The sequence below is a fragment of the Paralichthys olivaceus genome, chromosome 5 (genome assembly GCF_024713975.1).
Source record: "Paralichthys olivaceus isolate ysfri-2021 chromosome 5, ASM2471397v2, whole genome shotgun sequence".
NCBI classification, from domain to species: domain Eukaryota; kingdom Metazoa; phylum Chordata; class Actinopteri; order Pleuronectiformes; family Paralichthyidae; genus Paralichthys; species Paralichthys olivaceus.
This window is the reverse complement of record NC_091097.1, coordinates 15,791,049-15,804,193: the sequence shown is the minus strand read 5'-3', so window position 1 is coordinate 15,804,193 and position 13,145 is coordinate 15,791,049. Positions and strand designations below refer to the sequence as shown.

General features: G+C 42.3%; 1 protein-coding gene across 1 annotated transcript; it reads right to left on the bottom strand.

The window, feature by feature from the left end:
* Positions 1-8,107: 8,107 nt before the first annotated feature.
* LOC109639442 (protein Tob1-like) lies at positions 8,108-11,794 on the bottom strand. Its single transcript, XM_020102910.2, has 2 exons — positions 11,472-11,794; positions 8,108-10,306 (listed from the first exon to the last, which is right to left on the bottom strand). Exon 2 carries the CDS (start codon positions 10,089-10,091, stop codon positions 9,060-9,062), a length of 1,032 nt encoding a protein of 343 aa, XP_019958469.1. The 5' UTR covers positions 10,092-10,306; positions 11,472-11,794; the 3' UTR covers positions 8,108-9,059.
* Positions 11,795-13,145: the final 1,351 nt, after the last annotated feature.

Below are 13,145 nucleotides of genomic sequence, written 5' to 3'. Positions count from 1 at the left end.
GTTATATGATATTTTAGCATGTGGCAAATGATGAGATACTTGTAAATTGTCCTGCATAAAACCTGATGGTTTACAGAAGTTTCATAAGATAGCATGTCTCATACAAATCAATCAATTAAATGTTTTAGGGGACTGATTAAAGGACTGCGAAGAAAGGCAGAGAATAAAAATGTGTTTAAGGCAATTAAAGAGACTGTCTTCTAGTATTTTTTAAAATATGTTTACACACTAGAAACTGCTGAGTTATTTGTAACCCAGCTGTTTTTAGAGTGCACCATGTAACTTGACCTGTCCTGACTTATGTAACTTGTCCTCATCAGTATGTACACATGCATTTCATTACCGGAAAGAGATAATGTTTCATCTTGAAAAGTGATCCCAGAAGATAAGAGATCATATTGTGACTGATCCACTACACACTAAGTGTATAAACTATATAACAGGATTGTGAATGACCCCTAAAAGCATTTAAGGTTATAAATAATCTTCATACAGAGTCAACTTTTCCTCTTGAAAGTCACTTTATGAATGACTTTCTCAGTATTGTTCCACCTACAACGTCGAAATACATCTTTAATGATGGATAGAAAAAATAAGAGACTGTTGTACAGAAGAATCTCCACCGAGTCTGGCTACATCAAGGCTCTGCATGCAGTGCTGTTGGTTGACAGGTGTGTGCTACATTCCCCAGATCACTGCACAAACTGGGTCATACTACTGTGAGGACACTGGGACCCAATCAGATGTTTAGTTCTCACTCGAGGTGAAAAGCAGATACATATTTTCACCTGATATGCAGACCTAAGTCTGTTCATTCTATCATCACTGTGTCTGACGCAAAGGAAGAAAACTGAGGGACAACAGTGTATCAGTTTTCAAAGAGAGAGAAAGGAAGGCAGATTCTTTTTTCCAGTGGAGGCCGGCCAAAACATCTGCTTGACAGTGGTGGTGAACTTTGAGAACAGCTGCAGGCAAAGAAAAGCAAAATAGTTTCAATTCCAATGGGTGATTGGATCAGGCATATTGTGTTTGGACTTATTCCATTTAATTCAAACATATTATTTACCTCCTTAGGATGTTTAATGTCAGCTGCTTCAGATAGCTGTGATAACCACTGATCTCTCTGCATCGCACTTTCAGGTTAATGTGTTAGAGCAAACGTCAGAGCTGTGGGAAGCAACGCTCTCAGGGAAAAGTGGAATGTAAATTAACCAGTCACGGAGGTTAAGCTGCTAATGGAAGACGTTTTGAAATTTACCAACGCAAATAATGTGTTGTGTAAATGCATGTAAATAACAGCAGTTTAATTTGCATAGAGGTGCACACCCAACCCGACTATGTCAACTTAGCAACCCAGTCCTCAAGTGAATTTAACCTAAATTGATAAAAGCAGGATTAAACAAGAGTCTTTGTTTGGTCAACAAAACAAAGCCCACAATCATAAACAAGCCCCAGATTTCTGGCAACTGGCTTCAAATATTTTTAATTGGGCTCCCAGCTTACTGTTTATCTGACTGAAAGAATTTGTTGTGGGGAAACAGGAGAATTTCTGTCATCATTATGTTTGCAGAGGTTTTGAAAGCTCAGTTTAAATCAGAAATGCATTAGATAAACTGAGTAGGCGTGCTACAATTAGTGGACTGTTAAAGAATACATTACTGCTGATACTTTACATGATGTTTCTGACAATCCGACCTGGAGGCAGCATGTAAATGAAAAACAGCAACAGACCCAGGATTGACCCTTGAGGGAATCCTAGACTTAACGGGGAAACTGAAGATTGGGAGTTTCTAGCAACAATTGAAAAAGTTTTATCTTACAGATGCTATAGTTACAGACTATGAGCAGACACTTTTAGATCAACCCAGGGTTAAAGATGCTGTAACAGGAGGGAGCGTTCAAGTCTGGCAGAATGAGACCAGAGCTCTTATCTGCAGGAAGGAGTCGGCCATTTGTTAACCTAACCAAGGCTGTCTCAGTATCATGTAAAGCTCCGAAGCCAGACAAAAGTTATCAAAAAGGATTTTGGCACTCAGATGAGAAGCAATAACCTTCTCTAACACAAAAGATAAGAAAGACATTCTCGAAAGAAATTGCTTCGAGTGAGTGGCTGCAGATTAGGTCCGTGGTGAATATGCCTCACAGACTAGTTTACCTTATATTTAAAGCAGTAATGTCAGAGGGAGTGAAAGTGGGGGCGTGTGTGTTCAGGCCTCTGCACGTGAGCATCCTATGCAGCCTTATTAGTGGGATGCTTGGAATTCCAGAGTCCTTAGTCAGTCAGTGCTGTTCCTGCCATGGAGACATTTCCTGGCGATGTCCGAACAGGTTCACTCAGACAGGAGAGGCCCGCTAACCTCAGCTCTCAGCTGCTGTCAAACGAAAACACTCCTCTTTAGAAGCTGTTAAATTCTTGAGTTATTACTTGCAATCACATGTGCTATTTCCCCCCAGCTTTCATAACGTGCTTTGCTTCTCTTTTGCAGGACACCACTGACATAGACATGCGATTACTTCCCTGCAGCCAATAAATTATACAAAAATGTCTTTTTCGCTGCATGTTTTCACTTCCTGTCCCACTGATCCTCATGAGCATGACTTTGCCAACAATCCCATCTCCTCTTATTTTAAACAGACGGGGGGGGGAGAAAAACAAAATATTTTATTCCTGCACACACAAAGTATGGGAACAAAGTGTGCGACTCGTGACTTGAAGGTACAAGTCAGTTGCTGCGTGGCCATTCATCACCAGGGTTTTTTCTTTAATATGTGTAAATGTTATTCATGAAAGTGTTTGAGGCATTCTGAGGTATAAGTCAGGTAAATCCAGCCTGACTCTAAGTAGACAGAAAATGTGTTTAGAAAGCAACAGCTACTTTTTTGGTACCAGCGACATGTAGGCTAAAGATAATATGGATTAAATAGTTTGGGAGAGAATTTTTTTAATATGTGCTCCAGGAGTACTATGGTCTCTCTACTGTTTTCTAGATAGCATTTGTTTTGTTCTTTTAAATTCAGAGCGTGCATGCAGGAGTTGCACTTTTTATATAATTTTCTGTTTGTGTGCATGAATATATGTGTTTGTAGGCATTTGTGTGTGCATGGTTTCCCTCTCTGGTCTTTCCTAGCATACTCCCACACCTCTCCTCACTCTTCTTCTAACAAATCAGCCTCTTCTTGGCATGAAGCCTCTCAGAGACACCAGAAGATTCCATTGTTGCTATAGTGCCCTTCCTCACTTTCTTTCTGGCTTGAACACACAACTAGGAAGTGATGAATAGCAGCTGTTCCCCTCCACCTCCAAACCTTCCACAAATTTTTACTCCCCACCATCACTACCACCGCCACAGACATGCAGATTGCAACGAACGGATTAATCTCCATTTCACAAGATGAGTCTGATTCATGTTGCTTGGACACTGCTGAAAGGAGCCCAAGTCCTCACTACTACAGAGGAAAGTGTGTAAGTGTGTTTTTGTATGTGTTTGTGTTTGTGTGTGTGTGTGTGTGTGTGTGTGTGTGTGTGTGTGTGTGTGTCGTCATAGAATCATGGATGGTTTAAATGTTAAATATATGTTCCTTACCCCCAGACAAATAGAGGTACAACTCCCCAATGAAGAGTAACTTTGGGATGCTGTATGTTCTTAAAGATAAACCACTGCAGGTAATTTATACTTATCTCTAAATGCAGAACATTTAGAAATATGACTTGTGGTAACAGAACTTTGAATTTAACTTTATATTCAAATCATGCAGCAGCTAAGAGATGTGATCAGAACTAAATCCAGACAAAACAAAAGCATATCGGATGTGAGATAAATCGTAATTCCCCCGTGATAAGGCAGAACACGTGGAACTAGAAAGCCGACCAAGATAACCAATAACAGCACAGCCATTGTCGAACTTGGCAAGGATTAAACTTTGAATATTTTCTGTGTGGCAGGCTCAGGTTAGAGAGTGGTGTGATAGACTGCCCTGGAAACTACAGCGCCCGAGAGGCGTGGGGAGGGAGGGGAGGCCCAGGACCCTGTGTTTGCTTTTCGTTTCCCTCTGCAGATAAGAGCAGCTGCAGTTTAAAGGGCTGGGCACGTGAGTGTCTGCTGAGGATATCAGTGTAAAAAGCAAACTGGACAACTCCCACTATTCATCAGAAATTCTGAATGTAGTTTAGAGTGTGTGTGGAAGTGTGTACACAAGAAGGGAGGAGTTGTAATAAGGATCCCCAAGCAAGCAATGTATTAATCCAGATCCACAATGCTACGTCTATTTACCAATTCCAAAAATGTCTGTCGGTTTGTATGTGGATCGAATATCTCAGAACCCGTCATTTACACTTTCATGTCTAATATAAGTGCAGTGCAGCGTTTTGACACATGTTCAATATTAATAAAAAGCTGACCAGTGCTTTATAGAGGTCAGTATGTGTGTGTGTGTGTGTGTGTGTGCAGGGGGTGGGGGTCTGCGGACTGAGTTGAACATGTTGTCGTTTATGTCCTCTGATAAACTACAGCAGTGGTCGACAACTGATCAAACTGTGGGTCAAAATCTCCACCAGATTATTGAGATCATTTTATTAATTTTATTTCACCATATCGAACTGAGAGAACAGGCGCTGATCCCTGTCACGGCAACAACATTCAGAGAATCACTTCCTGTTTGGCATTTATCTACAACATAAAAGCACAGCATTCATTTTGTTTGAGTAGAATTACAGAACTTTTATTTAGAAAAGTTGTAAACTTCATGGGTCTGAAGATTGTGTTGGTTGCTTGACAGACTCTGAAATAACTGAAATAACACCGGTTAAGTCAATCACTCAAACTTACACGTGTGAACAGCATTAAATAATAATAATAATAAACCAGGTTTGATAAACACAAAGTTATCTAACTTCTCTTTGCACCACAGACTGTTAAAAAGCTCTGCACACAACGTCCCGGCACAAAAACAATAAAAAGTGACAGTATATTGTAGAATTGTTCAAGGAGGACTCACTAATGACAAGGAATAATTCTGAAAAACACTCTGGAGCATTATCACAGGCCAAGAAAACATTCCAATCCAAACTGCCAGGTTAATAAAGGGCACAGCAGTGTACAGCCAGTCTGGAGCTACAGCTACAGGGTGTATCAGCAGAGCACAAGAACATATTTGAATAAATGTAAACTTATTTTCATCTGCCTACCAGCAACAGCTCGTGTTTTCCAAATGGGTGTGAGCAACTCTTGAAAGCAACTGTGTCAATACCCTCGACAGTCACTTAAGCTTCGACTGCGAGTCCAGTCAACAAATGTTACCATTCGCCTTAATGTGCGCTAGAGGCGAGCTGCTAAAGAAGTCGGATCTGTCGTGCTTGCTGAACGCCTCCGAAATCCTCAAGGGATCGGACGCGTGTTGATTCTTCTACACTGGGTTGAGATCCTCTGCTTTCCACCGTGAGATACACATGAGGTGTAGTGAAGCAATGTTCAGAGCAAAGAACTATTCCCCCCGGCTTATCATTGCTCAATCAGCACCAGCCTGCTTCCAGAAATAGATGGGGGTGAGGGGTTGAAGGAAGGCAAGGGACGGAAAAGCCATTAACTGTTTTGTGTTTTTTTTGTTGAGGAAGGCGACATTACCATACGGCCTTGTCGGCTGGCGAGGACCACAAGCTGAGCTGAACACCACCTGTTTTTATGACAGGCGAAGGGGTTACCGGGGTGGGTTGGGCCAAGGGGTTTGCTTGGCACCGGATTAGTACCAGTAATGGCACTGGCAGTGTTTCACTCTCTCGCCCTCACATAACTGCACGCTTATCCCATTCCCTCTCTCTTTGTGTTACATCTACTATGCAGATCCCACTCTCAGTTTCGACTTACTAAGGTATTCTCAGTGCTGTATTTTAATGGCATCCTCCACATGACACTTTCACACACTATTTTTATCACTATCTCCCCTCGTTCCTCTGCTGCCCTTCACTCACACCTTGGGATGTTTGTGAGCTTGGGAAATAAGAAAATAGAGAGCAAATAGGATGGGGTACATTGGTTGCCTTTTTTCAGGGTGTAGTGGGCTCTTGCTAGCTCTTCTAGGATTACCAACCATAGCTTTAAGGAAAAAGTCAAAATTAGTGTATCTTAGAAGAGTGTATCACATGTATTGTGGGTAAGGGTCATTTTGCCTTTAACTGTCTTCAAAACAAATTGGTGATGACTTAACAAAGTTTGCCTGCAATTTAATTACAACATAAAATAAGATACATTTTTTAATCTGCAAAACTTGCAGAAAGAGAAAGCTGCTCTTCTGCCTCTAACTCCATCTTGGATAGTTTAGTACCGAGATGTGATGTAAACAGTGTGTGGGGCAGAATTAGCTGAGGGGAAGAGGCATGATAGGTGAGCGGTCTTTCACAGAGCTGACATATAGAGAAAAACAAATATTCACATTCACACTAAAAAGAAAATGAAATCACAACCCATCATCTGTTCCGCACAAACATCCACCCGGGTGATCATACGTGCACACTCGCTGTGCCACAGACCAAGATAAACAAAACACCCCCCACCCTCCACCAGACTCTGTAACACACACGGTGACAGCAGCTGAGATAAACCCCTCGGAAACGCACTGAACTTTACACAGCCCATCGAGCGCAAAGTGTATCAGGGGACACGCAGACAGACAGGCGATGATGAGCCAGCCCCAGTGGGAACATGATATGCCAGCAGGGTCAGGGTGATTTTAGTCAACCGGCGCTGGCACGACACAGTCCAACAACCTCTCATCAGTAACACAACACAGGTCTCAACTTTAGCATTGGAAGTTCAGATGCTGGTCTTCAAAAAATGAATTTTCCTCTGAATTTTTCATACGTTGTTTCTTTTAAAAACTACGACTGAACAGTTATCTCTGCTATAAACCATATCTGGATTTTCAACTCTGCTATCAAACTAATTATTAGTATTAATCATTACATTATTATCATGGAACAATGTCAATTGCTAAATATCACAAAAAAACGCTGCCTTATGTGTGTGTCTAGTTTTGAATTAATTCTTTAGAAAGAGAGTTTATTTTAATGAATCAGACTTAGCTTCAGTTTGAACCAATTCAGCTCAGCTAACTATCTTTTACTTCTCCACCCCCAGTACATTACATCAGTCTCTTATTATCTACATGTGTGGATCTCCTTCTACCCTGCATAGTTATCCATTAACAGGCCATATCCTCGAGGACACTGGGTGAAATGTAAGTGACCAGTTTGGCATTCAGTTACACACTCCAACACTGTTTTCCAGTTCTGTGTGATCTGTTTTATTACTACAGTTAATAATGACTCTGCTGACTCCCTGCAGGGAGGATTTCTATTCTGGTCTCCTCTCCAGGGGTCAGAGGTCAGAGGAACAGCACCCTGGAGCTGGGAGGGATTCAGTATATTGCGTACAAGCACTTCAGCATTCTGTTTTTCATCTGAGAAGGTGTCTGCCTAACCTTTCACTCACACATTTTCATGGTGGTGGTGATGCTGGGAAAGTTACTAAAAAGCAATTTTTGTTTTTTCACACGATTGTATTTTATTGGTACAGAACCAAATCTGTGTTTTCATCACTGAGCGTTTTTTTTTTTAAATGCTTCTGCCTTCAGTACAAGCTTTCTGCCTGAGCTTATAGTTTGTGTCTCTGAAATGTATTTGATGGCAGAGCAGTTGAGTCATGCATCTGACACTATAACACTCACTGTATCCATATGTGTAATCACACTTGGCCCAAGGGCAACTGTTAACCAACACAGCCTGCATGGCATGAGCAAGTGTTGCTGAGGGCTCATGGTGACGCTTGTGTACAAATGTATCTAGGTTACTGGTGGAGGATATTAAATGTGTCGCAGCTTTAGTTCTGCATAAGACTCATTAACATAACACAGTAATGTGTAAGACTCTGTGCTAAAGATATCCCAATGTAGCCAAACAGGTGTTTAAAAATGGATGTGGGTGTATTTAGAAAAAACCTGATTCTCCAGACTTCAGTGGATTTGCCCTGACATGTTAGACTCATATATAATGTCCTGTAAGACCTTTCGCAACCATTTAAACCACAACAACCAATGACAAACTGAAGAAGCATAATTATTTTCAAGCGTTTTAATACAAACTTAATAAACTATCAGTCCCTCTTAACATGTAAGACACTGACTCAGAATACTTTGTTATACCGTTTGTTTTATCAAGTATTGCACAATGTAGGTACAAAATTAATATACGATTACATTTTGTCCATAATATAGCAAAAATCTTTAAACTCTTAACAGAAAATACAACTCTTATGTTTTTTTTCCAAAAAAAGCAAATATTCTTAAATCCCACCACTACGGAATATTCTGTACACAATCTTTAGAATAGTCAATGTTTTTTTTAAAGATGATTCATTTTATAATTTCAATAAAAAAAGAAAACATAAAGTTGCTGCAGCCATCACAGATCACTGGAGTAGTAAAAAGATATAAATGCAATACCATGTCGTAGAAACAATAGATACTCTGATATTTTACAAACTCTGTACTAAATTAAATTATACAATTAGAAAAAAGACCAGGAAATCCCACTTATTTATGCCAATTTCTTGAAAAACTGGCGGCGTCCAGTTATGTTTAAATACTGAAAGAGGCCATGACTTGTGGTGTGTATTTATATTTTTTGTCTTTTTTTAATATCTTAAAACAGTCACATAAAAAAAATATTTTGTGCTTGGTTGGCAAAAGAAATGACAATGATGCATGTTGAAGATTAGGTAACGTAGCTTGGACATCTTGTACTACAAGCTTCATCGTTTAAGGGGAAAAAAAAAAGTAAAACTCAAGGGGGCAAAGTAATTCACCCTCGGGCTCATGCTCTTATAGACTCGGAACACAGATCTTACAGTTGACAAGTCACTTTTTCCTTTTATCCTTGACATTCTGTTCTTGTTTACACTTTTTTAAACTTTTTTTTTTTAATGTGCATTTTTGTTTGTTTCCCCCCCTCACATTATCTCTGGTCGTTTCTGTGTGATGTAGTAGCTTAGGTAGTACCTTTACATGTACTAGTTGGCCATAACTGGCTGGAATTGCTGGTTAGAATACTGCATGTTGTTCAAGCTGAAATTCAAGCCATCCATGAGGGACTTGTCGTTAAGGCCACCGTAGGCCGCAAACATGTCAAAGGCATTGCTGTACTGCAGCGGGCTGAGGCTGAGCGAGCTGTCCCCAGGGAACAGAGCACTCTGGCTGCCCTGGCCCTGCAGGCTGGGGAACACAAACTCCTTGGCATTGGGCGACAGGGCCGAGGGTTTCTGATGCTGCTGCTGTGCTCCGAGGCCCAACCCGTACAGAGAGTGCATGGAGGTGGAGATGGCTTTCTGTTTCAGGAGACTGTTCACATTCAGGCCCAGATTGGTGGGAGAGGTGCGTGCCACTTTGTTCGCAGTACTACTGCCGCCACCGCCATTGTTGTTGTTGTTGCGCCCGCTGCTCTTCATCTTAGTGGAGCCAAACTTGGTGGCGGCGAAGGTGGCTGTTGTGAAGGTTAAGGGCTGCGTGGAGCGGGGCATAAATGTGGGGCTGACTGCTGCCGAGTGGCCGAAAGGAGGAGAGGGCGAGCTGGAGCCTGGGGAGGCGCCATTCGCAGGCTCGTTTATGGGCATGAAGACCTGTGCATCGGGATTGAAACTGTTCTTGATTTCCTTGTCCAGATCAAGTCCCCCGTTACTAGCTCCACTTTCGTTGCTGTCATCAACGTACAAGACTTTGACGGGCCCTTTCTCCCCGATCTGATAGGACACCTCAAAGGGGTCAATCCACACGCTGAGGTCCTGGGGCAGGTTGTTGCGGACATCCTCAATGTCCAGCCCGCTCTCTTTGGCTGCCTTCTCCACCACAGGGTCCACCTTCTCCCCCACGTGAATGCATCTGAATCCTGAGCCCTTGTATGGCTTGTCAGGGTACCAGTGGCCCTCGTATTTCTGCTTCAGTTGGCGCTCCAGCTCCTCGCCAAAAATGTTGACCCGTCGCCTTGGCAGTTTGTTGTACAGGTACGAGATGATGAAGTTGAGAGCTACTTGGATTTCAAGCTGCATAGCTAACTGCTGAAGTTTACCAGGTGTGTGAAGAATAGGTGTGTCTGACCTTGAGTGTGTCCACTGGTTCTGCTTTGTTTATCCGTGGTTGGCAACACAGATGTTCTCCCGGCAGGATGGCAAAAAGCAACCGGGACTTGGGTAAAACAGGTTTAAAAGCAAAAGTGCTGGTTTTGTAGAAGTGGTGTTCTTTCGCGGGGTGTGATATTTTTTTCCTGCAACAATGGGGAGAGAATAGAAAAAACATTTAATGATTTGTTTAGAGAGTCAAACATAACTTCACAAGTAGATGCACATTTTAAACAACACATCTCTAACGAATCTTTTGAACACTTTTAATTATTAGGTGTCTGTTTGGAGTTCCAGTGATCGTTTGCCATTTTGACTGCTGTGAGCTCCCATATTATAAGCTGTCACACAAGAGACAGAATCACAGCAACACACAGAAATAAACACACAGATGTTGACCGAATAATAAAAGATCACCCTTCTTCCTCATCAGTCACTGGCCTGTGCACATGTAGTTTATCTGTCAAACCCCACACTTGGACTCAGGAATCCTGTTACATAACAACACCGGACAGAACCGATACAGCAGGAAAACTAATGTGAGGTTGTTGCATTTAATTAAGGAAAGCCAAACTGAGGGGGGTGCTATGTGTGCTGGAAATAATTCGGCAAGGAAATAAATTCGGGGAAGATTTCAGAGCTGACAATCTGGGGCTGAATACACTGCAACACATGAGTCAGATCCCTTGCTACATTAAAAAAAAAAAAAAATGTCGAAATAAGGAATATGGCAACACCCATATGTTTGGTATTCTTGCACAGACAAGGAGGAAATACTCAGATGATATATGACAAACTGCACAGTGACGTTCAGAGACACAGACTGTTAAAGACTCTGAGCTGGAGGAGAGGATACAGACTCTTTAAATACGTGAATGTTGATGTTTTTCATTCCTATTCGAGCTGCACAGGAAAATAACCGCAACATCCATCTCCTCCTGGAAACAGTCGCCTGTAGCAGATTCGTCACAGCTGCGACATGGTGACAGGTTTGAATTCGTATAATTAAATAAATAAATAATAAAAAGCAGCGATGCTATAATTTCAATACAACTTCCTGTCAGCGATGGAAATAAAAACGTGCAACACGTTGTAAATCCAGCAGCACGGGTTCGAGTCCGATGGGAATAAAAAAAAAAAAAAAGAAAGAAAGAAAGGTGTAAAACTATACAGTTTTATCACACGTGCACGCGCCTGTGTGCACGCTCTCTCTCACACACACCCCTCCCTATCTGACGCAGCAAATCAGCTTAGTGTGAACAGAACCCCAGTAAACCCATTAAAACACAACAAGCACACGAGGATACTCACTTTTTGTAAAAAATAAAGATTCTCAGTAGTTCTGAAGTACCGTTAGTTAGTGCAAATAGAAAAAAAACGAAGTATAAATACTTTCTTCACATAGAGTATATGATCAACAATAGAAAAAGAGTATTCCAGTACGTGTAGATTTCGGAGGATTGACGGTTTGCTTCGGTTGCTGTTTTTTTTTTTTTTTTTTTAGTCTTTTCTTCTTTTAAGGTTATTTGGCGTCGCTCTTCCTCGCTCCTCTTCCTCGGTGTGCAGGCTCGCGCGGCGGCTCCCTCCTACTCGGGAGTTTTGCAACTTCGTCCCACTCCACGCGCGGCGCTGCCTGTATTTATAGCCTCCCTCCGCCGTGGGCACGAGGTGGGCGGTGATGCGGTCCCGGAGGTCAAAACAATACGAGCGGCCACGATTGGTCCCGAAGCGAGAGTCCCGCCCTCGGCGCCGCGCTCTGATTGGCCGAGGGGCGGCGTCGATCAGGCACATGTGAACCAGGGGGGAGGGACGCCTGTGATGAGCGCTTACGTCACAGATAACTTGGGTCTGTGCTGACAGCAGAAATAATGAATGTTCAGACGGAGATTATTTATTTATAAAGATGTTCCGGTTTCAACTAACTTTTAATAATCCTGCACCGTGATGAAGCGATGAAGTGTTTTACTGATCGAACCTTGTCATCCACGAACATATGAACTGCTCTAACACATTTTAAAGAATGCACCATATTACCAACACTTCAGTTAATAACGCACTTCATCCACTACAATCACACTTACATCCAATGTGTGTTATTCATGTGCACATGCAGGATCTTGAGTGCAGCATGAAAACGTGTTGTGCTTTTAGGTGGACGCACAAACAGGAGATTCCCCACAGCGGAACAATACAGCTGGCAGCCGTGTGGGTGGTGCGGAATGCTGTGTGGAAAACACGGGCGCTGATTGGTGCAGAGCGGGGCAGGAGCCCTGCGGTGAGTGGTGGGTCCGTATCCAAGGTGCTGATGCAGGCAGCGCACGTCATCGCTCGGCTGAACGCACGCTGTTGCCAAATTTAAAGTGCACGGAAACACACCGAGGTGTGTGTGTGTGTGTGTGTGTGTGTGTGTGTGTGTGTATGTGTGCGTGTGTGTGTGTGTGTGTGTGTGTGTGTGTGTGTGTGTGTGTGTGTGTGTGTGCATGATGTGAAGTCACCGCTGCACAATGTCAGTGCAACTTTACGTGTGTGTGCGCGTGAGTGTGCGTGTGTGTAAATGGAAAAAACGTTCAGCACTAGTATGTATGAAACATTGCCTCATCATTAATGTTGTAGTTTAATGTAAGAGAGACTAAAGTGAGTGTTATTCTAATTATAATATATATGGGATGGATGGAATGATAGAGAGAGAGAACAGACAGATGGATAGACAGATAGATAGCCCAGCAGTCCCTTTTTAAATACGCCAGATGTGGATTTTTATTTGAATCTGCACAAAATTGCCTGCTCGCATAAATAAGAGCACCCCCCTCGATCAACTATCCTCTGAGAAATCAACCAAAATGTTGACAGACAGCAGATCTGCTGTTGTTAAGGGAAGTGATCCTCCCTCTGATTCGAAAACAATGAATTCTTTCCTGACCCATACTGCACCCCTCCAACTAGTTCTGTAATACTCCGCCCAGTAGTTTTTCTCTAATCCTGCTG

Coding starts and splice junctions, on each gene's coding strand:
- LOC109639442 (XM_020102910.2), bottom strand. CDS start 10,091: ATGCAGCTTGAAATCCAAGTAGCTCTCAACTTCATCATCTCGTACCTG.